A 27,174-nucleotide genomic window follows, 5' to 3' on the forward strand; every position below is an offset into this window, starting at 1 on the left:
CATCAAATGAAATAAAAACTCTTAAATTTGAAAACCATAACAGAAACATAGAATAAGTCAGTTTATATAGTGTGTCCCTTTGATGAAAATTAAGGGTTGAATATGAGAAAGAACAATATAGGCCTCATCTAATAATGAAAGTGGAAGTGATATGACTGTGTTTTCTATTAACAAAGTTGTCTTTAACAACCTTTTTTATTTAACAAATCAATTAGGCCTAATGGACATTTACATTTAGGGTATTATATGATCATCAGTGTAATATATCAGATTCTGTGTTTCCGAGTGACTTTATTAGTAGTAGAATTGCTATTTCAAATTTCCTCTCTATATAAATGGTAACAGTTTGATGGAAAAACAAGATAACAGGTCCACTTTAACATTTATTTTTAGGTTTATATAACTGAAAAACGGTACATTTCATACACCAAGCTAACCTCATGCAGTTGTGGTTTTGCTTGCACATTTTACTGCTTTTAGTCACTTTTTACAACCGTTTCAAGATGCAAAACTCTTTACTGGAAAGATCCAAACTGCCTATAATTGGTCTATGACTAATCTATAATTATTTCTTATGTATTTCTCTTTAGATTTCATTTGGTATTTGCATGTGGAGCACAGATTTAACAGACTGGCCTCATGTTGATGAGTTCCTTACTGAAGTGCCTTGTTGTCATAGCAACGGCTGAGCCAAACATACAGAGGTTATGTAACTTTTATGTTCATATAAATATTAGCTAAATTAAACATTTTAAAGCTAATGCAAGGCTTATAGATCGTCACTAAACACATATAATCTCAAAATATTGAGTCAAAACAGATTTTAAGAAAAATATTTTGTATGGGGACAAAATTGTGATTTTTTTTTTTTTTTTTTAGGAATAAACAAAAACAATCTCAAACCAGTTCAGTCCTTGAATTCAAGCCGTTAAATTAAGAAAACGTTTAATAATAATACGTGAATTGATATTTCAATACAGAAAGGTGATTTTCACTGAATATTTCCACCCTTTAAATGCGACGCCATCACTTCTAATGTAATCCGAGTCCCGAGCAAATGAGAGTGAATGTGTGTTTTTTGGGGGAACAGTTCAGGAACAAGATGGCTGTCCTGGGACGAGAAAAGTATCCGTCTTCTTTCACTTAAACACGGCATTTTTTGACGTAGTTGTCAATTTATACGTAAATAGCTTGTTAGCGAACAACTTTAAACGCTTTAAAGGCATCGTTTTTCTAGAATAACGGAAACTTTTTAGAGACAAACTTGGAAGAACGGTTGAAGTTTTCATTAAGGAAAGTTTTTTTTACCGTTAGGAGAGCGTGAAAAACACTAACGTCGGCTATGCGCAGAAAATCGTTATTTAATTGTCTGTTTTGTGTTTTTTACATAACAGTACAGTGTACGGTTACATCTAATTAAGCTAATCAGCTTTTTGACTAACTTTCCTAATTTGTGTGTTTTGGTTTATATGCGTGTAACAGCTCAGTATCTCTAACGCGAAATGCTTTAGTCGTTATAAACGGCTTTATCAGGGGTTTAAGCGTTTTTGGATAAGTTTTGCAGATGCTCCGCACCAGATAAAAAAAAAGTTAGCTAACTGGACCATGAGTTCATCCCGAGTCGGACCCCAGCAGCCACCGCAGGGCCAGGCTGGCAGGTTGCCGCACAGACTGGACACCAGCGAAGGGATAGAGATGGAGAACATCCAGCATCAAGACCTGGGGCTCGGAGGAGTCATAGGTACCCCGTCCCCTCCGTCGAGACAAGCCTGGAGCCGGGATAACCCGGGTTTTGAGCCCGAGGATGAGATTATGGAAGCAGACTGGCCTCCAGCGAGTCCCGGGAGGAGGTCGGTGTCCACGGCCTCCAGCAGCAGCTGCAGCAGCGGCCTGGGGAGCTACACCGCAGGCGGCAGCAGCACCCACATCCCTCGGGGAGGAGGGCTCTACCCGACCCCGACTGTGGATGCCCAGCAGCAAGACAGGCATGACTATCCCGGCTGTTTGAAGCAGATCCTCCAGAAAATCAGAAGTAAGTCAAATCAAGTAGGTTTTATTTGTGTAGCACTTTTCATACACAGTGGCAGTTCAAGGTGCTTAACATCAAAACACACACACACACACACACACACACACACACACACACACACACACACACACACACACACACACACACTTACCTATGAGTTACAGTAAAACACTATGTAGAGAATTATATTGAACTTGAATGATGTTAAGCTCTAAAATACACACAGCTGTATAGTAATGTGTTACCATGAACTGATAATGTAACACTAACATAAATACAGCAAAATACAGTGTATTTATAGATTACCCAAATCTACCAAGTTTCCACAGGTTGATTTTAAAGCTTTAATAAAATCAGTGGAAACCAACATCTACCTGGACAGTAGAAAAAAAACACAGTCAACAATCTTTAACAATGATAATAATAATATTAATAATAATAATAATAATAATAATAGAGGAAATAAAAACGAGCTAAAGTTGAAAAACCGATGTCCAGCCACACACACTCAGGTAAAAATTTGTCTAGTCATAAGCCTGAGTCACTCTCTTTATGCCTTGTAGACTTGTAAGCATGATGGCATTGTTTACGTTCTTTACAGATCAGTAACAATCAGGATAATGCCATAAAAAAACAAGAAATTTAAGGTTGCCAGGTTGTTAAATTCGCTGCACAGTGACCCAGCAGATTTATATTTATGTATGCTACTGATTAAAAGTTAAAGTTTTTTTCTATATGTTGAAATTAGCCATCAATCATGAAGATGACTAGTGTAGACAGCTACCAAAGTTCAAGATACCTTTTTTATTGAGCATCCAGGTTACAAACTGCTACACACAAGGCAGTAAATTAAAATAAACATATATAAACAAATATAAAATCAAATCAAATGGTGAACTTATTGGTAACAAAAGACTGGATTAGAATAAAATAAGTTAAAAAAAATCCAGTAATAAAGGATTCCTGAAATAAAGAGACAATTCAATCAAGAAAAAGTAAAATTAGTATATGCTCCACATATAAAATATAAATTATTTTAAGAGGAGATTTAACACATCTCCTATTTAAATCTTCACAGCCCTGACATATTATCTGAATTGGACCAATTAAGAAGAAAATACTGTAAGTTTTACTACAATATTTGTTTAAGCAAGTCTCATACAAACACTGATGCACTCTTGACTTTTTTCCTTTGCAGTTCTGTGGGGCACAGAGCTGATGGAGGACAGTGACAACAGTCGAGAAAGGTACCTCAGGAACGTACTGAGAGAGATGCTCACATATGTCGCATTCCTCATCACTATTTGTATCTGTAAGTAAACACTGAACACCAGACACCAGATATATACACAGAGTTTGAGAAACTGCAGTTGGTAGAGTAGTGTAGAGTTCTAAGCTTCACTGTTGAGAAATCAGGTTTCTGGCATATTTTCATCTAAATCAGGGCCAATTATTGAAGACACACTGATGACTTTCTCCTACAGCAAAAAGTTTGGAAATAAACACAGCACCAAACACCAAACGTAACCTGTCTTCAACTCCATACTACATTCAAATTGTAATTGTAATTTGCTGCAGTGCTCCAAAATTGCAGTTTTATTGACATAAGGTCAGGCAGATATTGTATAACTTCCTTTTATTACACAGGAGTAAAGTACCGTAATTTCTTGTACAATAGTATCCTATGACAATTAATATATGGTACATACTGTATACTATTAGCAAGTAGTATAACAACTGTGACACAGCGCCTGCTAGACTTTGCTCCATCTCCATCTTGAACTGTTTCTGTCTTGACAAAGTTTAATTCGAGGTTCACTTGTTAGCTTTTTTTTTTTGGTAGCTTTCAAAAGCATCTTAAAGCCTTCCTCAGATGGAGTTTGCTCAGTTGTCATGGAGATATCTGAGCTCTCTCTGTGTGCATAGATCTGTACTTTTATATCTGATAACTCATACATGAAATGATTAAACTCCATCTGCAGAGCAAGATTCTTTTGTCAAACTATTTCTGTCTTGTTTGTGTCCATTATGGATGGCATAAATACGTGGGTTGTTGTATACTATGGACCCAACATTTAAACATCAGTTTCTCTTTAAGGTAGATGCACACAGAGGGCACAAAAATTCAGTATTGGAAAAAAATCTGAACTGGATGCCAAGACCTTTTCTGTAATTATAACTTTAGCTTGAGAGTGGTTAGATGGTTTAAGAAATGTCCCCAAAATAAAGAATTTACGTAATTTGTAGTGACATATCCGTAAAGTAAATGCTTGTGTCTCAAAAGCCAGTCTTGGACTGAACTGAATTGTCAGTTGATCCAAGTGACTCATAGAAAGCTTTTCAAAATGTGGTACCAAATACTGTATGTCTGGGCACCTTTCCTGTAGCTGAAAAGTCATTTTCCAAACTCGAAGTGTATGCTTAATGGTTTTTGCAGCTGAAAATCAAATCTCCAACATTTGTCAGGAGGCTTAAATTCCACCAACAGCACAAATTTGAGGACCACATTTTGAGATGGCAAAAAGAATCTATGGAAATCCCACATTTAAAATGTGTGTGATGAGAAAACTAATAGCTAAGTTTCTGGACTGTCTTTTTGCTGCAATGAAAAATGCCAAATTGTGGTTTAGGGTGGATCAGGAAATGATTTCCTGGCAGACAGGATTGAGGCATATTTTGCCAGAGCTTGACTAGTAAAAGCAGTTTCAAGAGCTACTCTCTGTTTAATACTGTATGCTACAGAGGATAGTAATGCATAAGTGAAACAACATTAAGTTTAATGTAATTTTGAGGGTTTTTTTGTGTTGATCAAGTCTTTGCAGGGTCGTACTGGATGTAAAGAACACATTTATGTAAACACAAAGTCTTCACACAGTCCTGTATGTCAGTATTCATCTTAACAAGGTGCTGCTAATGATAATAATAACAATAATAATAATAATAATAATAATATTACTTTCTACATACTCTCAGTAATGGTTTCTTATATTGTTAAATGCTTTACAGTGACCTATGGGATGGTGAGTGCCAATATGTACTACTATACCAAAGTCATGTCTCAGCTTTTCGTGGACACGCCGCTGTCTGCTGGAGACCCTTCTACTTTTAGGAGCCTCTCAACAATGGAGGATTTCTGGAAGGTAAACATGCAACATCGATCTGAGTTTGTGGTAAAAATCTTTTGTCAGGCAAAATAAAATGTTTTTAATTTCATCTGTAATTTTTTACTCATTATGTCACATCTTGGGAAAGGAAAGCTATGTTGAATGCAATAATTTAAAGAAACACTTTTTTAGGACATATTTGCCAAGACTTAGATGGGAGTATTAAAACCACTTTCATGTCTTTACTGTAAATATAAGGTTACAGTCAGTCAGCTTAGCATAAAGACTGGAAGCAGCTAGCTTGGACCACCTAATTAGTGAGATTCAGATGTCCTGCTCTTTGGACTTTGTTACCTTTGGACAGAGCCAGCCTAGCTGTTTCCCCGTGTTTTCTGTCTTTATGCCAAGCTAAACTATCTTCTGGCTATAACTTCACATTTAGCATATAGAAATGATAGTAGTATCGGTCATAAAATCACTCATTGTCAGAAGCTGAGCTATACACAAAAGCCATTTGTTCATAGATCAAATTCAAAATCACATTAGTTCACCGCAGACATCAGGGTGTTACTCATGTCTGAATGCCTCTGTCTTGCCTCTCCTGTGTCATAATCCTGACTGTCCTAAACTCGTAGTTCACAGAGGGACCTTTCCTCAATGGCATGTACTGGGAGGTGTGGTACAACAACAAGAGCCTGCCAGAGAATCAGAGTCTCATCTACTATGAGAACCTCCTACTTGGGGTGCCACGCCTGCGGCAGGTCAAAGTCCGCAATGAGTCCTGTTCCATCCATGAAGATCTGAGGGATGAGGTTCAGGATTGCTTCAACATGTACACCCCGACCAATGAGGACACCACCTCCTTTGGCCCCAAGAATGGAACCGCGTATGTCAACACACTTAAATTTTGACATCAGTGCAGATTTCGTTTTAGAGTACAAGATTGAACTGTATCATCTGTAAATAATACATTAAATTCTTCATCCTAACATTTTTGTTGTCCATCAGGTGGGTATATACAACAGAGAGTGATATGAATGGGAGCAGTTACTGGGGTCAGGTATCCAAATATGCAGGTGGAGGATACTACCAAGATCTGTCTCGTACGAAAGAGGAGTCAGCAATCCAACTGCAGTTTCTCAAAGACCACCTGTGGCTGGACCGAGGCACCAGAGCGGTCTTCCTCGACTTCTCTGTCTACAATGGTAACATCAACCTCTTCTGCATCGCCAGGTGAGAATCATCAGTCACAGCAAATGCATTTACAAAGCAATCTAGGGCTCCAAATACAGAGTATTTACTGATTTTACGATTATTGACCTACTAAGACTACATGCACAACATCATTCATACAACATACATGGTACAGTAATGACAGAACAATGGCACCCGGCAGGAATGAAGTGCAACAAAAATTATTAAAACAGAAGCTAAATGTTCTTCAAGAAGGCACCTGATGTACATAAAACTTTTGTCTTATCTGACTATAATAACAAAATGAACTTAAACATAAATGATTAAATAAAACGTGGGCATATTCTTTTTCCTATTATTACCATTATAATTTTATTTTTACATTCAAATAAAATGTGATTCTTGTGATTATGAAGGTTACAGACCCTCTAATTCCTGTCCAAGCCTTCATATCTTCCAAGGACCTTGGGGATTCTAAAATCTACAGGGACACATACACACTTGGATATACAAATCAAATAGTTACACATAATCCGACTGAGTTTAGCTTCTTTACTTTCTAGCTGCCTCCCTCAGAAGCTGCCTCAACCCCCTATGTGATGCAGTATTTTTTTTTTTTAACTGGAACACATAGTGTCCCATTAATTATGTGTCATTCTTTTTTTTCCTAATTTTTTAGAGTGAGAAAACAGTGAAAAATGCTCATCACAATTTCCCAGAGCTTAAGATCTTCACATTGCATGTTTTGCCTGACAAACAGTCGAAAAATAAAATGTGTTCAATTTATATGGTATAAAACAGAGAAAAGCTGAAAGCAGTGGATATTTGTGATTTTGGCTTGATAAATGACTTAAAAGATTTATCATTTATCAAAATTGTTGCTGATTAATTTTCTGTCCATTGACTAATTAGTCAATGGACTGCTGATAATTTGTTTCCCTTTTTTGCCACAGTCAAAAAGGGGAAAATTAATACTTCATCCTTGCTAATTATTATCTAAATTCTTGATTTACATAAACATACTTTATTTTAAGTTGTCAATCCAATATAGCAGTGCCAGCTTATTAATACCATCATTTGAATTTCAATCAATTTGATGCATTTGTCAGGTTGTTGGTGGAGTTCCCTGCTACTGGCGGGGTGGTGACATCCTGGCAGTTCCAAACAGTGCGTCTGATACGATACGTGTCCAGCTGGGACTACTTTGTGGGTTTGTGTGAGGTGGCATTCTGCCTATTCATCCTCTACTATGTGGTGGAGGAGGTGCTGGAGATCCGCATCCACCGGCTGCATTACTTCAAGAGCCTGTGGAACTGTCTTGACGTTCTCATCGTTGCGGTGCGTATGTTATGCAATAGTCGAGTCATTTTAGCTAGATGTAACAATGTTTTTGTCGTAGCAGGTAATCACTGTTATGCTAGAATGTTAATTTGACTGTTTCTGCTCCTTTTTCAGCTGAGTGTTGTTGCTATCATCATGAACATTACCAGAACAGCTATGGTAGGCAACCTTCTCAAAGGTTTACTGGAGAACCACACTGCTCACCCGAGCTTTGAGTCTTTGGCCAACTTGCAGGTCCAGTTCAACAACGTGGCCGCAGTCATCGTCTTTTTTTCCTGGGTCAAGGTAGACATCTTTTCCCTTGGTTCATAATCACTCAAAAACTGCCCAAATTAAATGTAATAACAAACATACTTATGATTAATGACCTTTCACATCCTCTCAGCTTTTTAAGTTCATCAACTTCAATAAGACCATGAGTCAGCTGTCCAGCACCATGTCTCGCTGTGCCAAGGACCTCGTGGGTTTTGCCATCATGTTCTTCATCATCTTCTTGGCGTATGCTCAGCTGGCCTACTTAGTATTTGGAACCCAAGTCAATGATTTCAGCACTTTCCAAGCCAGCATGTAAGAACATTATACAAGTATAGTCTACAAACGTACAAATATTACTCTTACTTTTATTAATTTCCTGTTGTTAAAAAATGTAAAAATGTTTTGCTGTTTGTGTAGTTTTACCCAGTTCCGTATCATTCTGGGAGACTTTGAGTTCTCAGAGATTGAGGAGGCAAACCCAGTGCTCGGACCGATCTACTTCACCACATTTGTCTTCTTCATTTTCTTCATTCTCATGGTGAGTAGGGCAGTCATGTAAGCATGTTTATTTGTGTTGTTCACATATGTCATTCACTCTATGCTCCTCGCTAACACAGAATACTAATTTCTTTCTATATAGAACATGTTCTTGGCCATCATCAATGACACATACTCAGAGGTGAAGGCCGATATGTCCCAGCAGAGGTCTGAGATGGAGATGACTGACTTCATTAAGAAGGTATTGTACTCTGTCTGACATAAGTTAATATTATTATCCTAAAACTGTGTTTTTATGTAAGTTTAAGTAAATTAATTGTAAGCACTCCTCTGACCCTCCCTCAGGGTTGTAACAAAGCCTTGATGAAGTTGAGACTCAAAAAGACGGCAGTAGACGACATCTCTGACAGTTTGCGTCAGGCTGGGGGCAAATTGAACTTTGACGAACTCCGCCAGGACCTAAAAGGGTGACTAAATCTCAAATCATGCAAAAAAAAGCTATAAAGTATTATGACGGCAATGTTAAGTTATATATCACCTGCTGTCCATCCTGAGAGTGTTTTGATTTTTCTTTGCTCAGGAAGGGCCACACAGATGCAGAGATTCAGGCCATTTTTGCAAAGTACGATCACGATGGCGATCAGGAGCTGACGGAGCATGAACACCAACAAATGAGAGATGACCTGGAGAAAGAGAGAGTGAGTGATGAAGCTTGTTCCATGGTGTAGACGAAAGTCTGGTTTTAGTAACTGATTCTGAATAAGAAATACATGGAAAAACACCTTGAATGTATGTGTTAGCGTATACGCAGTCACAACACCTGCAGGTGCTCAGTGTGTTTCTGCTCGTACGCTAGGAGGACTTGGATCTGGAACGCAATTCGCTGACAAGACCCAGCAGTGGGCGGAGCTTCCCTCGCACCCAGGATGACTCGGAGGAGGACGACGATGAAGATAGCGGCCACAGCTCTCGTCGCCGCGGCAGCAGCTCAGGAGGCGTCTCCTATGAGGAGTTTCAAGTGTATGATGCTGTTATTCTTATTACACTGTAACTTACATGGATGTTTACCAGTGAATGAAACTAATTGTATTTCTATTTATCTGCCTCTCAAAGTATCTTATTAGCATCAAATATGGATTGTTTTGCAGTGAAAAAAACAGAAAAACATGCACGCTGTTAATCACTTGTACTCACTTTATTTATAATGTTTCATCAGGTATGAATTTTACCTGAAATGAAGTGAGTTTGCTTCTTTAACAGTCAGAGGTTTGATCTAGTGCACCTGTCTACATGACTCATGACCTACATGACCTTTTACATTTTCTTTTTCTGAATAAGAAGGACTTTTTGAAAAGGCAGAAACATTTGACTTGAATAATTGCATTCAATACCTAAGATGGATTGTATATTGTGAATTTTGGTTCGCCTAGAAAAAGAGAATTACAAAAAGTATAATTCTGAATGTGTCAAATATAATGGCTCATTACAGAACAGAAACCCAAATAATAATTTAAATCTGGGAGGTTTTTGCTGTAACTGACACCAACCACGGGGTTATAACATCATCATATCCCATAAATAACATAAGCAAAAATTCAGTGCAACAACAAACCTCAAAGCAACTTTTACTCCAGTCAAACTTCATCACTGATTGTTCTGACTTCACACTGTAAGGATCAACGGCCAATTATTTACAGAAGCATCATAAACAATAAATAACACAAACTACATTATCAACAGAGAACATTTTAAAGGAGGCACAACCATGAATGTTGCCTTGATGGCCAGAACAACACAGAAAGTCAGGTTACAAACAGGTGTAACAACTCATTTTGCTCATAGGGGCTGTGACTGTTGATTTATGATACATTGCATGTTAAGTTTAGCAGTGGACAGAATGCCGGTGTTTCACTTGGACTTATTAGATTTATAATCAGAGAATCAGAATCAGCTTTATTGGCCAAGTATGTTTAAACACATAAGGAATCTGACTCCAGTCACATTTATTGATATTTGTTATAAATTCTGACTCTGATTGGATCTATAATAAATATAATGGCCATAATTATAGACACACCTCAGTTTCAACCACAATCAAGTTGATGTCGATCCTCTGTGGGTTGGTAGATAAAAATAGTGGAATCATTCTTTTCTTTACACTCAAATAGATAAATACTGGTTTGTCATTTCTATGAGGGTCAAAAGGTTAAAACTTTTGATTCCTAACACTTGTTGACATGTAATATAATAACAGAAGTGACAACCTTTTGTTTTCTCAGGCTGGTGAGACGTGTGGACAGGATGGAGCACTCTATCGGCAGCATTGTGTCCAAGATAGACGCTGTGATTGTGAAGCTGGAAGCCATGGAGCGAGCTAAACTTAAGAGGAGAGACGTGCTGGGTCGGCTGCTGGACGGAGTCATAGAGGTGAGATGCATTATATATCATTATAACCACGCTAAGATACAGTATGACAGAAAACAGGTAAAAAAAAATGTCAACCCCACTCTGTGATTTCATCTGTTTCTGTGTGTCAGGATGAGCGGCTGGGACGGGACACAGACGCCCACAGGGAGCAGATGGAGAGGCTCGTTAGGGAGGAGCTGGAGCGCTGGGAGTCTGATGATATGGTCTCACAGGTCAGCCACCCACAGCCAGCCACTCCTGTCGGTCCCCGGCCCCGGCCCCCCTCTTCCCTGTCCACTGACGGCCTTGACACAAGCACAAACGGGAGCGGACACGTGTGAAGAGTTGGCTCAGTGAGGAACATTCCACTCTGGCAAGAAACTATTGGAAATTTTCCTGAAGGGGCAATTTTTGCAAAACAAAATGAGACACACACCCTGTTGTTTTTGTTTAATCCCTGACATACCACAAAGGAGAACAAATACTCACCTCCAATACTTAAATGCACTGAAAGTGTGAGTGAGGTTCTCCCGAAAGACATCTAAAAGTATTCTTTAATCTGTCGAAAGCTAATATCAAGTATTACTTTACTAGGATGAAAGAAAACATAAAAATGTGCGGAAGAGGTTAAAGAATAATGAAGGATTTATAAAAGCTCATCCATCGCAGTATTAGACACAGTATTAAAACAGCCTGCAAGCATATTCTGTTTGTTTGTATACACAATACACAGCATATGATTTTAATACTACACAAGAAATATGCTCACTTGCTTCTGATCACTGTATCCACACATCTTAGCATTTCAACAAATACCAAAAAGGCATTTCTTTGAATGTTAATTTTGCTGATTTTTTAAAATCATTTTAATATACAGTAGGTACGAGTGTGGCACACTCTGCCATACATCAATTAAGCTTCAAATTAAATAGCTTATTATCATTTTATGATACATATTGTAACTTGAAACAAACTTCGATTTGGAGTGCATCTAGTGTTCATGGGAAACCCATGCATTTATATTTTTTCCTGTGCCTTACTTTTTTATAATCTATTTCTTTTTTTATGTCTGTTATGCCAAATAAAGTGTTATTAAAATATAAGTTTGTTTTTATTTATTTTGCTTCTTCAGGTTCGAATTCTGATTCATTTTAAGTTACATGAAAACAAAAATAAATATGAAGCAAACCACATCAAGATCTGGAAGATTATCTATATTGAAAATATATAGTATATACTACATACCATATACTGTATATTTAGAATGAGTTATTGATAGATAACATCAGCTAATAGTTAAAAGTACATATAGAGACTAAAAGTAGCAGTTTATTGAATGTATTTCCATGTTGATGCTGTTAATCTATATGGGTAGATATGAAGCCTAGTGAAATAATAAATGTTGAAAATACAAATTACTGTTTAAGATACCAAGATATCTTTTTTCCAAGATTTATTTTACCAATTTCAGTTATGCAGTATTTCTTCATGGCTGCAGATTTAAACCAGATGAATCTGTCCAAAAATATGTCTGCTGATGTGTAAATGCTGCACTATTTATGTATTCAGCAAAGGTCTGTAATATCCTAAACATTCTCTGAAAAGTTTAATGAAAAGAACTTTATAATCTCACACTAATTATATGAAAAAACAGACAAATTCTGATATTTCAGTCACTATTTAGCTGTATTAAGTTTATAATAAGTTGTTCATGTCCAGAGTTTCTTTGAAAGAAAAACGGATTTTAAATACAAGTAAATATGTATTCATTATTTGTGTATCATTGCACATTATTCTTCATATATGTTGAATTGTATGCTTGCCTGTAAACTTATTTCACACTTGCACATCAGCTGTTCAGCTTACCTGCTGCAGGTTACGCTCGCAATTAATTTGTACCAACTGATTTTAAGTGCATCAATTAATATTGCAAAACTACTAACTTACATTGTTGTTTTTTTTTTACAGAAAACTTCCTTGGAAACTAAAAGGAAATTACAGACTCATAAAATAAAGCTTTACAACAGAGTTACTGTAGATCAACACCAAACTGTGTAAACTGGGTGACTGCAATGAAAAAACACTACTAAGACCAAGGTTACATGAAAATGTTTATACATGTACTTGCATCAGAATATATATGTATGTATACAAGTTTTCTCTGGAACAATAGAAAAAGTAAACGTATAAATACCATCTACCTGATTTAATTCTACAATATCTACAATTACAAGTAGCTAATCACTGTTGAGGTAAAATCAAGAATGATTCAATTCAGTGTAATTTGGAAATTGTCCAAAAGCGGGGAAAAAATCAAGACTACAGGAAAATATAGAAAAAATAGTAGAATAGTAGTCTGATTTAAAAATAATACATCAAATGTAAATATTCATAAATAACCACAGTTATGTTTGAAATATAAACCTGTAAGAAGCACACATACAGTTGATCCATATTACTGTGAAAATTTCGAAACTTCTATTTTGGTGCATTTCATGTTTTCACTTCAGAAAATTCTCTTGGTGGTTTTAAAAGTCAACTCAGATAATGTATATTGTGTCATTAGTTGTAAATTTAACATTTTGGAGTCAATGCTTACATTCAGGTTTGTATTTTACCCAAACTGAAACCAATTACATGCAAACTAGAGGCACATTTGGAGGAATGGGTTGACATCTTGGAAAATATGCTTGTCTACTTTCTTTCCGAGAAGATTGATACCACTCTCATCTCCTGATTGTATTTACTGTCATCACTCTGACTGGCAGTTTGCAGCTGTTTTCAGTGAAAAAGCTCTGATAAACTCAGTGTATGCTACTATCGCCAGCACCAAACCACACACAGATAAAGTTAGTAACTAGCTGGTGAAAATAGTGGAGAATTTAGCAGCTAAAGAGCAAGATAAATTCCTCAAGAGTTTGTGGACACCAAAACAGAGCTAACAGAGACTGAATAGACTTACATTTGTACAAACACGACTCCAAATCAATGCTAATGCAGCACTGCCTGTGTCTGCTCAATGTGAAGCTGTATACTAGCATGGTAGCCATATCAACTTTATGAGGTGAATATGTCAATGTTGTGTTTACAGCTAGCTACTGTTACCCCCCAAATGACCATTCTGGAGATCAAGCCGAGCAAGGAGGTGGTTAACTTAGCTTAGCATAAAGGCTGGAGGCAGGGGAGACAGAGTCAGTTCAAAGTGAAAAGTAAAAGGCTTCCAGCACTTACAAAGCTCACTAATCAAATGAAATGTAAAAATCACCACTTGCGATTTTATGGGGAATTCTGTGGTCCAACTATTTCTTGAAAAACAACAATTTATCAACAGACAAACTACAAACACAGTTACAGCACATAACTGCCTTCAAAACCACGCCTTCGTTTTTTACATTTCTGTTTGTATAGAGATTTAAAAATTAGAAATAATGTGTTAAGTCATGAGCTTTAGAGGTGTTTATTATAGTTTTAACTTTGGAGAGAACATGGCTAGCTGTTTCCACCTGCTTCTAGTCTTTATACTAAGCCAAGCTAAGCTAAGCTAATCACCTCCCAGCAGGAGCTCCTAAGGTACAGACATGAGAGTGGTATGAATTTTCTCATCTCTGCAAGAAAGCCAACCAAATCACCTTACCCAAAATGTGAAACTATTCTATTAATGCTGAAATATTAGGTGAACATTTACTGGCCTGGTTCTTTGAGGACAAAAAAAAGAAAAAAAGAAAAATGCAGATTCATCCTTTTAAGTGAACTTCTTAATGTAGCGTAGCTTCAGATAGGCGATGATAAGAAATATGATTGTCATAATAGTCAAGGCCACATGATTCTCCCACAGTCCCCAGGCGGTGTACTGTATTCCCAGGTAGTCCAGGTACTGTTCTCCTGTACATCTGAAATAACACAACTGGTTAGTCACTTACACATGAAATAGTAGCATTTAAAGTGCAGATGAAATGAAAAATGCCTTTTTAACCCTTTTAAAATCACATCCTGGTATTACATACGGTACATATTGTGCACTTATTTAACAATATTTAACAAAAAAAACCCCAAAATTAGTTTCTTTGTTCTTTCTTAAAATATGATGTGTGCTTACATGGGCTTGAACCAATCAGGTTCAACCAATAATATCATGGCATCCACCCATCAATCACTCTTCAACTTTTGGCGGCACCTAGCTAAGATTCATTATAACACGCCCACTTTTCAATGTTCAAATCAAATTCCTCCCAACGTTATGTCCCTCCCTGTCTACCCTGTTTTCCTCGGAAATATGTCACAACACGGAAGTTAGATAATCTCGAAATGCCATTTCATCTGGACTTTAAGTTTGTAAAAGTTTTTAAAAGTAAAATGTCAACCTTTAGCATGAGTTATATGGAGCTTCGTGGACTAGCCGAACTGGAAATGTCATAATAAGTTGCTTCAGAGTAGCAGATCACAGAGGAAGATGATATTTTGTAAACCAGTAAGATAAAACCTGGATCATATATGCAGGTTTACTCACGTCAAACCGACTGTGCTCATACTGCAGTTGGTCATTATCGCAGACGTGTTGGTGTTTCGGATAACGGCCTCTTCGCAGAACTTTAAACCCACAAACTCATTGATCTTCAAGGCCTGAACACGGACAGCACAGTCAGTGAATGCTGAACAGAGAAGATACTGTAAATACTGTCAGTGAAGTGTTTTTATTTGTCAGAACTTTATTGTCACTTACTGCTAGGCCATAGCGAGGAATACTGAAGTACTTCAGCCAAGCCAGCCAGTCCATGATGCTGGGTAGGTTCACCAAGAGACCTGAGAAAATCTAAAAACACACCACAAACTTTGATATCACAGCAGGAAAAGCATAGGTTTAACTAATAACATATATTAGGGCTGCACTGACATGGCTCGTTAGCATACAGTATCTAAATGCAACAGAGCCTTAATCAATGTTATTAGTCACACCTGTGCTTTTATTCACATAAAACACTGTCTTGTAATTTGAATGTCTCCCAGTGCTTCACTAAAGTGTTTTGATGATGTGTTTCTTTTCATTACAGTTATTACAAACTCATGCACTGTTCAAATCGACAGAAGTTTCTAAATAGCTTAGAGCCTCTGAATATTGTTTAGCTTTGTAATCAACAGTATTTTATTTCTTTGATATCTTCTGTGTATGGGTTGATCTGGGTGGCGAGCTGCGGCATACAGTTGCCCTTAGAGGGATAAATAAAGTTGGGGGAAAAGTGTGTAAAATTATGCACAGGACTAGTATATTTCAATTTGATGGAATAGTGCAGCCATAAAAACATGTTTTGTTGGGTTTGAATATATATTTCACTCAGTTAACATCATATAGCTTCAATTAGGAGCTGAAACAAGCTGTTTGACAGTTACAATGTCAGACAGTGTGAATTATGATGATGATAACAACTTTAAAGCTACTTAAGGCCGAACCATAGACTGTAAAAAAATATGGACATAGCCACCGAGACATCACTCATTGGTTTCTGAAGAGCGATTTTTAAGCTCAAAGTGGGCGGCTCTGGCCGTCGCCATCTTGGCAGTGCCTGACTCCACCGAAATCCCGGCTAATCCAAAATGGGCAAAGAGGTGGAGCTGAGGCGGGCCAAATGAAGCCTGGTTTCTGAAACAAGCCACCTAGCAGCTAGCGACCTGTCACTCAAAGCGGCCACCTCCTTATTTATGCATAACTTTATGGCTTAATAAAATTTAAACGGGTGAGTTTTAAAAATATTCACCCCCCCGTACAGTTGTCATGAAAGGGGAAATTAGCTACAGAGACTGTTTTTTGTACCAGGCTGTAAACATGTTTTTATCTGCTGTAAAGTTGGGCATTTTAACATGAGGGTCTAGGGGGATTGACTTGCTTTTGGAGCCAGGCTCAAGTGGCCATTCAAGGAACTGCAGTTTTTAGCACTTCTGCATTGGCTTCATATTTCAGCCTCTGAGGTTGCCGCTTGGACCGAACAAAAGGGGAAACTATATTGAACTGTACTTTCTTCTCCCTGTTTTTCTGTGCTGCTGCATCACTCACCATCATGAAGACAAAGGTGATGGTCATGAAGATGTTGGCGAGAGCCACAACGGTCTGGTCAGCTGAGATGGCCATGGTCATGGCTGTGGCTGTGTAGGCCACAAGAGTTACTGTCAGCGTGAAGATGAAAAAGGCTGCAACTGTGGATTTCAAGCCTGAGTGATCACATAAACACACAGTCATGTCATGAGGACGTTACATAGACTTACATTCACCTCCTGGAGACTAACCATGACCCAGTGGTGGAAGAAGTATTCAGATCCTTTACTTAAGTAAGTACTAATACAGCAATGTAAAAATACTCCACTACAAGTAAAAGTCCTGCATGAAAAAAAATCCTATTTAAGTAAAAGTACTTAAGTATTGCAGCAAAAGTAGTGGTTTGGTCCCTCTGACTGATATATTATTATATATGACATCATTAGATTATTCATACTGAAGCATCAGTGTGTACGCAGCATATTACTGTTGTAGCTGCTGGAGGTGGAGCTAGTTTCAACTATTTTATATACAGTTAGCTAGTTTAGTTCAGTGGTTCCCAACCTAGGGGTCGGGCCCCAACAAAGGATCACCAGATAAATCTGAGGGGTCGTGAGATGATTAATGGGAGAGGAAAGAAGAAAAAACAAAGTTCTGATACACAAATCTGTTTTCAGCTTTTGGACTTTTTTTCTCATCTTTGATTTTTGACGAAATATCGGATCATTTGAACATTTATTGAAAGGAAACCATGTGAGAAGTTTTGAGGGAAAAATCACTATTTGTTGGAGCTGTTAACGACCCATAGTCATCTGAAATGTGACTCCGACTACACACTGCTTTATGTAAGACGTCAAAAGTCAAAAAGGTGGGAAACCACTGGTGTCATCTTTAACAATGAGTTGTATTTTAAAAGCTTGTTATATTATCAAATCAGTCAGTTTATAGGTCTGTTAACCTTACCGATCATGAAGTAGACAATACAGCTGAAGATAACAGAGGTGACGGTGCGCAGAGTGATGTCAGACAAGATCTTAGAGAGGAAGTAGACAGACACTCTGTAGTAGCCACTGATGTACTCGTGCCTGTCACAAGAAAACACAAGCAGAAATTAAATACAAGCTCTCAAAATGTCAAAGGTATGCCCTCAAGCTTGTTGAATCCTGCATGACTTCCTAATAGATCACATACACAAACAGTTTCCTCTCAATGATGAAGAGCTCAGCTGCAGACACAGTGCTGAAACACTGGTTGGTGGTGATGAAGAAAAGGGCTCCCATCCTACAAGAACAACAGAGCAAAATCCAGTCATTAAGTCTGTCTTGGGGAAAACAAGAAAGGGTTTATCTCTGGTACAACATATGAAATGTGGCCCTAAATCTGACCCTGCACCCAGTGAAAAGGAGAGAGGGGTGTGTGCCATACTGCCTATGCATTGACCATGAACGTAACAACTTTATATTCCACTGAACCATGCACAGAAACAAAGAGAGAGACCACTGAGGTTTCTGATGTGCTTCACTGGGCTTGTGAGTACCAGGTTGTGCCCTATAAAACATGGTAAGAGGATTAGTCATGCAGGAATTGCTCTACTTTTCACACTTCTTTAGCAAAAGCAGTCATTAAGTGAAATACTTAAACATTTAATAGGAAACATGTTGCCTTGACTATTTATCTGCATAAAACTCCAGATGAACTGAATTAAAATTGTAAATATCATACAAATTATAAATTATTATAGATAGCTATGACTTTATACAGTACATTATAAATCAACATTAATGTGAGATGATCTGACTTTAGAACAGACTTGTAAACAGTCTGAATAGTGGCTCAGAAACATCTTTAACTGGGACATTATGTATCACTAGACTAGTAAGGTGAAATATTTGTTTTTTATAAAATACATTTTCACTGTAATTACACTATAATTTACACAAATTTTTTCCTACATTTAAAGAAAGGTGGTTTGTCGAGGTTTTGGTACATAAATTACAGACATACTGTCTCATTAAAAACAACTATAGTGTAGAGCCTTATTCGAAGAAGGACTGAACTAAAAGTCAGAGATCTCTGTGACATTCAGGTACATATTAGTTATAAAAATATTTATTCTTAACGGTCTCCATGAAGAGGAAAGGCTGTATATGGTATGTGATTTAGGTGAGACTGAAGATGGAGTCTCTTTATGATGATTTAAAAGCGATATTTTTAATAAAATGTCCATTTCTGATGACATCTTCTTATTGGATGATTATAAAAAGACTTAAAAAGTGTTTTAGGAGGGGAACCTTTTTTGTGGCTGATTTTATTTGTAGAGTTTGGGAGAGGAGACAAAGTTCTTTGTTTTAAATGTAATTTATATGTAACCTTTTCTGACAAATGCTCTGTTACCACTGCAGCCACGTCCATGTGGGCTTATCACCTTTATGTGCCAGACAACAATTACTGCTACTATTAGAATGGTACTTTTATTGTATCATTGGTACTAAAGTGTTTGTGTTTTCTTCTGTTTTGTATGTGTCTTATTGTTTAGTTTTATGTATTTTAAAAGCCCATCAAGGGCTCAAAATTGGCTTTGGCTGTAAATGTTGTGGTATTTGGTATTGGTTCATGCTACTGTATATACTTTTCCCTACACAAATAAACATGAAATAAAATAACATATGTATTTAAACAATTCTCCTACCTGTTCTGGATGCCACTTTGATCATCTTTGACCCCGAAGAAAATGGCTCCTACAATCAGAGCGAGGAAGATGTTGACTCCCAGCTGCACAGACAAAAACATGACAGACTTAGACAACAGAAGAGAAGTCTTCTAATTAGTAGCCATATATCATGCCAGTTAGTCGTATACAAAGTAAAAACTCAAGTAGAACCTGTAGTAGAACAAAATTGGAGTTTTGACCTTTTTCCTCCATCATGCATCTTGCAAGTAGGTGAAGTTGCACTGAAAACTCCCACTTTAGTTGAGATAAAACACTCACAGTGTGTGATGAAATTCTGGAGAACTGCTTAGAGATTCAGGAAGGAACTGAGTTGATAAAAGTTTCCATTTAATACTGTCTGAGGATGTTTGGAAGGAAAAGGCAAATGTTAGTAATTCAGTAGCACAGTTCTGCTGATTGTAGCTTGTCATCAACTCTTTTTGAAGAATAGAAATGAATGTGTCCTCATTGACAAAAAGGCCCGTGTTTTGGGGGATCAAGGGTTAGGTGGACACCCTGCTCCTCCCCACAACCGGCCTATCCGGGAAAACAACCAGAACTGATGGTAGGGGGGTGGAGGAGGGGGTTGTGGGGTGACAGAGGAGAGTGAGAAAAGTGAAAGCGACACAAGTTTTAATCCTAACAATTTACAGATTATGACAGGACTAAGCGGTTCCCAGGGTGAGGGGATAATCTAATAAGGTTGAGCCTTTTTCACCTCATTCCCCCCGGCCCCTCATGTGAAAGCGGGGCAGTGGAGTGATAGGTCATGACGCCATCATGTGATGAGTCCCGGACCAGGGCCAGGGGGCTTTGGCCAGATATGATATCAGTTCAGATCCTGGCCCAAAGAGGCAAGAGTCGGGTCACAACAGTCACCAAAGCCGATTACGGCGCCCACGCCACCTAGAGCCCCTCTTGTAGGATTATTGTGACTTATTTAGGGCCAATTAGCTGTTAATAATTCTTAAAGTGAGGAGACTTCTGATGGCATTTTGCCGCCATTGGGTGACTAATGAGAGCATTAAGTCTTGACCCCTTGAAGTGCTGTCTGTGTATCCTGTTCAGGATGATAAGAGCAGTGACGCTGATGATTTTCCACTCTTTTCATTCTTTGGAGTGTTAAAACAGAGTAAAAGTTACACTACATCATGTTTGAACCTTTGACCTAAAAAACAGAAAACTGAGAACTTAATGTATTCATCTGTCAGAGCTGTAGACCAGCGACTTGATTTGAGACTTCCTCAAGAATTGACTATCGGAAGACTTGACTTCATACTGGAAGGTACAAAGCCAAAAAGACTTAATATCACGCCCCCAGTCTACGGAATATGCAAATATATCCCTCCCAATATTTGTAAACCATTAAATCTTCCAAAAGCTGAAAGAAATCTTTAATATTCAGGGTTTAACCGAATCCAAAAGGCACTGGATGTGTAGTGTTCACTGAACCACTGCTGCTTCATGTTGGTGTACATCAACCAGCAACAGTGAACATAACAGCTGTGTGCACTGCTTTCAAGTGAATGCCAAAGTTTGTGGTCTGTTCTGTTTACTCTGCTGTTGATGATCACTCGCATGTCTAAACAGGTAAAACATAGTTTTAGTGTTGCTGCTCTTTTTAATTACATCTGGGCAGATGTTTTTTAGTTTAACTGGCTGGAAGATTATACACGTTTCATTCAGTCTTGTGTCTTTTGAAAACTGTGTCTGTTGTCGATTTATCACTAAACTGTGCTGCTACTAAGTGACCACGTTATCAGTGTGTTGTTGGTCAAAACTCACACACGAGTGGTAATTCTGAAACTTGCCATGTGGTCCTTACTGCTCTGTCTACTTTGTGTGTTCTGTGGTTTACTGAACATCCAACATGTAGCTTCTGGTTAAAGAGTTAATACTGAAAATACAGTGAAAAACTCTGTGTCTGACGTGCTTTCATGACAATCTCATATAAAAACTTGGTGCCAAATTTGTGCACATAAGTCGATCTGCTGATGCAAGGGTAGCAAAATACCTCAGATTTTTTGAGTACAGGTTCAGCCTCATTTTCAAGATCAGCGACATTAGTGTCTTATTTTACAGTAATTTCCTGATAGCTGTTCCTTAGATAATCTGAGATAATTGTCAGGTTATATCTTTATTTTCTTTTTCTCTTCATTTTATTCCTTTTACTTTCCTGTCTTCATATCCAGCACATGGCCTGTTTTCCTCCCTGAAGCCAAATGCCTCTCATGCAGAGACCTAATTTATGTGTATTTATGTATATTTTGTCCTACTTAAGTCTCAAAAACTTGAGACTTGACTTAGATATGACCCGAAAGACTTAAATACAGCTCAATTGTGGCCACAAAAGCTGGAAACTGCAAGCTGGAACTGATCCATAACAACACAACAAGTTGGAAAACTGAAAATTTCTCACTTAAAGAGGCACTTTGTGTACTTGTTATTAATGTGTCCAGTCAACCATTGTGATTAAGTCAATAGATGTCTTTAAAAGATACGGCTTTAAGTTCATGACAGTCATGTTTTTTACCATTTATGGTAAATTTTGTATTTTAGGTAAAGAGGGTTTATACCTGGGCCACGGATGTTTGTGGGTTCAACATCAGGTTCTGAAAGGTTCTCTTAAGCACCCAATGCAGCTGGTGGAAGAAGGAGCTGTTGTAGGTGATAGTGCGGGATTTGGGACGCGAGATACACTCCTTATCTTGAACGATGCGTTCCAGCTCGGCCCGCGTGTCACTGGAGTAGCTGCTGTTCTTGTACTCCTCTATCAGACGCTCCTCGATGCTCTGCCTGGAGCTGCTGAGCTCCTCAAAGTCCAAATCTGGCCATGCACACAGGAGATAAATTATATATTTGACTATTAGAAATAGATTACTACAATGGATGCCAATAACTCCATAAAGCACTTGGATTTAATTTTTAAATTCAGGATGTAGATTTTCAATATGAAACAGGACAATCTGTACCATATAAATCTGTCATTTGATGAAGAATGTGATCTTCCACTTGTTTAAAATGTTTAAATAAACACCAAGAAGTTGTGTATGGGTCCAGATCTGAGTTTTTGGTGTGCAGCAAGCAATTTGAGTTTGATTTACATCCTCAGTGGGAACAAATGGGCTTTGGGCTGAGTGCCACAGACAAGGTAGCGAAGTCAGAAAGTATGAGAGAGAGCTGGACCGACACATTGTTGGTATTTCTGTTCACAATAAGTTCATGAACATTAGGCAAGCATCTACACATCCTAAAAGAGGGTCAAAAACAAACAAACAAAATCTTAAATTAAGTGTTTAGGCAGGATTTGGGGGGACAGAGATGGTGTTAAAGGCTTTATATTTTATTTATATTCTACTATTATAAAGGCTGAAATGTGTTTCTTAAAGCCGTTATTAAAGCTTGACAGTAGTGTTCATGGCATGATTTACACATGCTGTTACCTTCAGAGCTGTGCACTTTAGTCATGGTTGTAGCAGTGAAGTCTCCGTTAATAACATCCAGAAAGAAGTCAGCTGGGTTGTTGTGGGGCTCACAGGGGTATCCTGTAACACAGATCACAATGATCAATGTTTAATATCAATACTTGTCCAGTGTTCTATAGTAACATTGCTTTTATTAACCGTTTATATAGTATATATACAGCTGCACAACCTACATTTATTTACCAGTGAAAAATTTAAAATATCAAAATATAAAGATCTATAAGTTGTATCTTGTGGTGATGATGATGGATATTCACCAATGTTGGTGAAGTAGTCCAGAGCATTCGGCGCTGGTCCATGGTACACCATCTTGCCACTAACCAACAAGGTGAGGGTGTCAAACAGTCTGTAGATGGAGTATCGTGGTTGGTGGATGGACATGATTATGGTTCTTCCATGACTGGCCATTCTGAAAAAAAGACATAAAAATAGTAAAAATAAAATAATAATGATGAATACAGTAAAGCTGCTTTTTAATTGTATTGAATCAAACACTATCAATAATCTCAATTTCAAGTTTCAAAGCATAAAAAAATATTTGGAGATTTTTTGTGTTGTACAGACACATCAACACGCTTCAGTAAAGATACAATCTACATGAGAAAAAAGTTTTCTTAGTTGTAATCCCTCTTTTTTTCACACCTGCCTGCCTGAGGATTGTGACATTTTTGTGTAATGCCGCTCTCTGCTATGAAGTGTGAGTGTCAGACTTTTGCTTTTTGACTATAAATTAGCTCATGTTGCAGCTTTGTGGGTTGGACTTAATTTAATTTTTAGGTGTCATGATGCTTACACATTTTTAATTGAACATGGCCATAATTATTTTCAGAATTCCACATAATTCAATTATTAATTCAAAATGTAAAGAAATAATTGAATAATCCTTATAACCTTTTATTAATGCACCATTTAAATCAAAATTTAAATATTAAATTTTTAACAGCTTTTTAATATGTATCGCTGATTACAATTAAAGTACATTAATATTTGGTGGTGCACTCCAGGCTCTGTACACTGCAGGCACATAACAATATTTCTTATTTAGAAAAAAATCAAAGTTCGGTGGGAATAATGTAGAATATATAATGAATTAAACAGGCAAACAGTAAATACTGTGGCATGCTTTAAATATAAAGCTTTTTGCTAGTCCAAAGATGCAGCTCTTTATTTAATAAAATATAAATTATGCTAATAAAATAATATCAATATAATATCGATATTGAATAAGATCGATAAATATTATCATTAAAGTTGGTACTAAATGCAAGCTTAATTAAAATGGCAAAAGGCTTTTCTTTCTAAGAGCAACTTTTAAAAAATCTAAACCAAAATAAGAGCTGTTGTTGCAATGAGCCCTTGGGCTAAAATCAGATTATACTTTAATAAAGTGACATACGTCTACATATAATTTACTAATTGAAAAAAGTGGATTTAATGTTGAATTTATTTTAAAGGAAAGCCTAAAGGAAGGCTGAAGACTTGATAAAATCAGAGGAATGACAGAGAAGGTTCTTTATTACCTTTTCAGCAGCAGCAGGACAGAGTTTGCTGTGCTAGCATCCAGTCCTGTGGTCGGTTCATCCAGGAAGAGAACTGAAGGATCAATAATCAGCTCCATACCGATGTTAGTCCTCTTCCTCTCTCCCCCAGAGATTCCCCGGGTCATCTGTGTGCCCACCTGGGAAAACACCGACCCAACACGGATCAGTCAGTATAAAAAACATTTTGAATTGTTCTGACTCTCACCTGATGTCTTGAAGCTTGAGGCAGACCTCCAGTTAAGAGGACAGATAAGTAACTGGGACATGTGTGATTATTTACCTTGGAGTCAGCCACCTTGGTGAGTCCCAGTTCTCTGATGAGGTGATTGACTCGAGCTTCTTTCTCACTCTGTGGCACAGAGCCGGGCAGACGCAGCGCTGCAGAGAAACGCAGATTCTCCCTCACAGTCAGGGTGCCCATGACCACATCTTCCTGGGAGGGAGACAAGGGCTCGAGGTCAAAGGTCAGAGACAGTCAGGATCATGTTTTCTGAAAATCTGCCTTTCCGCAGTCTTTATAAGTGTTTTGAGGAAAAGTAGCAAAACTATTCAAATGCACCTGAACCACATAACCAGAGAGGCACTTGAAGTTCGGAGGCTGTGGTGCTCCGTCGATGAGAACTTCTCCTGAGAGACCTGAAGGATCCTTCCTTGCAGCCAGAATATCCAAGAATCTTTGAGAAACAAAATATATAAATATCAATAGCTATATAACAGCTGCAGGTAGATATTTTGGAATTTTTTTTTCTTCCCCCAAGAGGCTGGTGTTGTACTCACGAAGATTTCCCACTTCCAGTTGGTCCAAGAATTGCGTTCAGGCCAGGTCTCATAATCCCACTGCAAGATCAAAACACACAACTCTGTGTAAGCAATTTAACATTGATAATACAGTCAAAGCCAGAGATTGCAACACATTGAAATGGTTTGCATTCAGTTTGAATTATTTTTAAGGTTTTCGCTGCATAGAATCAGATTAATAACAGGAAATATGAAGAGTGTGAAACAATGTGGATTAGGGTGGTTCTTGGACAGAAAAGCTGAATGAAGCTTAGAAATTCTCTCCAAAGCACATTTCTAAATTCGTTTTCTTCACACATCCAAAATGAAAAAATGTTCAAGAAATTGTTTTGCTCTTGTTACCGATATTATGAACTTTTCTTTATAGCTGCACATACATACAAAAAGAATCTAAAAGAAGCCAAGAGATCCTTTGACTTCAGAGAGAACACAAAAGCACAAGAATAAAACGGAATTAAAAGATTGAATAAAAGCCCGGCAGTGGATCACGTGACAGTGTTTAATTCGTTTCCCTGGCAGACTGCTCTTTAGTGCATCAGAGAGATTATATGCAAGAAACCATGCTTAATATCATATAATTAACACTGAGGCGGGAAAAGGCCCAAAAAACTTGTGTGAAATGATTCATTCTTCCATGGGAAATGTCCGGTGTGTTTAATACCATCAAAAAGAAACCAATGTAAGGGGTCTATTCACTATTGTCCATTACTGCTTTGATACAATGAATAGCCAAACATGAACATGAAGAACCACTACATTTTTAACATGGTTTCACCAAAGTTAGGGACTCGATCAACAGTAAAGTATTCATATTTATATATTAACAATTTGCAATGTGATTCTGGAAGTCAAGAAACAAAAAAATCACCAGGTTCATAATATTTTTTGTCTCATACTCTATCAAAAGGTTGTTAATCTGAAGCAGTGTATGTCTTCGGTTAAATTAGAATAAATAAGCAACAATCTTAAATATACTTATCAATAACAATTCACTAGTGGATTTCTGTATGTGTCTGCCTTTTTGTGTGTGAGTGAGGAAGGAAATACAGATGGAGGAGTACATAAACAGACAAAATAAGCTTTAAAACTGACTTGAGGTCCACCAGTATTTCTCTGGGACTCGTTTTTCGTTTGCAGAGGAAGCCGCTCTTTAGCTGCACTTTGTACTGGATGTTGTGGAAGCTCACAGTGGATCCACACGGCTGCTTGACCTGCTCCATGGATGTGACGGCCTTTGACCCGGCCGTCCCGTTGGTGCCAGTGTCTTCTATCATTGCAATGTTGACGTGATTGGCTCGCTCCATCATCCTCTGCAGCGAGCACCCTGTCAGGATGAAATTTCTTAGATTAAAACAATACACTGAAGGCAAAAAAAGAGCAGAGGTAGTTAATTTCATGATTGTGGCTGTTATTTATGCTGTCATCTATGAACTAAATCAACCATGAGACAAGCTGTGTTAGGATCTACACTTCTACTGAATAACTTCTTGAGGAAAATCCTGAATAAATGTGAAGGATGAAGGGAGGAAACCACACAAAGTATACACACACACACACACACACAGCTCCAATGACAAATTACGTTTTGACACCACACTAATCCTTATCCAGGTATTTTCATGGGACATTAAAGCCTCATGAAAGTGTTTTGATGCTGGACAAGTACAACTGACAAATGTTTGTACATCAACTAAAGAAGAACAAGTGTGAAAATAATCATATCTGCAACACTTGAAAAGCTGTAAAATCTGTACTGTAAAATGACACAAATCAATCAATGATTATTAT

General features: G+C 37.6%; 2 protein-coding genes across 2 annotated transcripts; one reads left to right on the forward strand and one right to left on the reverse strand.

Moving 5' to 3' along the window:
* The first annotated feature begins 1,060 nt into the window (after positions 1–1,060).
* pkd2 (polycystic kidney disease 2) lies at positions 1,061–11,930 on the forward strand. The gene is made up of 15 exons (XM_067584894.1): positions 1,061–2,032; positions 3,228–3,341; positions 5,036–5,169; positions 5,769–6,019; positions 6,142–6,366; positions 7,437–7,665; positions 7,783–7,953; positions 8,054–8,235; positions 8,341–8,461; positions 8,564–8,662; positions 8,767–8,888; positions 9,002–9,119; positions 9,278–9,441; positions 10,701–10,848; positions 10,959–11,930. Exons 1-15 carry the CDS (start codon positions 1,606–1,608, stop codon positions 11,166–11,168), a joined length of 2,715 nt encoding a protein of 904 aa, XP_067440995.1. The 5' UTR covers positions 1,061–1,605; the 3' UTR covers positions 11,169–11,930.
* Positions 11,931–12,023: 93 nt separating this feature from the next.
* On the reverse strand, positions 12,024–26,693 carry abcg2d (ATP binding cassette subfamily G member 2 (JR blood group)). Its single transcript, XM_067584896.1, has 15 exons — positions 26,479–26,693; positions 25,366–25,425; positions 25,148–25,262; positions 24,869–25,021; positions 24,568–24,725; positions 23,305–23,456; positions 23,006–23,107; positions 22,139–22,389; positions 19,542–19,624; positions 18,044–18,133; positions 17,816–17,937; positions 16,874–17,028; positions 15,548–15,637; positions 15,335–15,447; positions 12,024–14,717 (listed from the first exon to the last, which is right to left on the reverse strand). Exons 1-15 carry the CDS (start codon positions 26,691–26,693, stop codon positions 14,570–14,572), a joined length of 2,007 nt encoding a protein of 668 aa, XP_067440997.1. The 3' UTR covers positions 12,024–14,569.
* Positions 26,694–27,174: the final 481 nt, after the last annotated feature.

Source organism: Thunnus thynnus, chromosome 3, assembly GCF_963924715.1.
Source record: "Thunnus thynnus chromosome 3, fThuThy2.1, whole genome shotgun sequence".
NCBI classification, from domain to species: domain Eukaryota; kingdom Metazoa; phylum Chordata; class Actinopteri; order Scombriformes; family Scombridae; genus Thunnus; species Thunnus thynnus.

Excerpts from the sequence above, each read along its gene's own strand:
- abcg2d (XM_067584896.1), bottom strand. The coding sequence starts at position 26,693 with ATGATGGAGCGAGCCAATCACGTCAACATTGCAATGATAGAAGACACT. Across the intron at positions 23,108-23,304 it reads GGACTACTTCACCAACATTG|GATACCCCTGTGAGCCCCAC; the intron begins GTGAATATCCAT and ends TCTGTGTTACAG. Across the intron at positions 15,638-16,873 it reads TCACCTTTGTCTTCATGATG|ATTTTCTCAGGTCTCTTGGT; the intron begins GTGAGTGATGCA and ends GTGTGTTTTTAG.
- pkd2 (XM_067584894.1), top strand. The coding sequence starts at position 1,606 with ATGAGTTCATCCCGAGTCGGACCCCAGCAGCCACCGCAGGGCCAGGCT. Across the intron at positions 8,663-8,766 it reads TGACTGACTTCATTAAGAAG|GGTTGTAACAAAGCCTTGAT; the intron begins GTATTGTACTCT and ends ACCCTCCCTCAG. Across the intron at positions 10,849-10,958 it reads TGCTGGACGGAGTCATAGAG|GATGAGCGGCTGGGACGGGA; the intron begins GTGAGATGCATT and ends TCTGTGTGTCAG.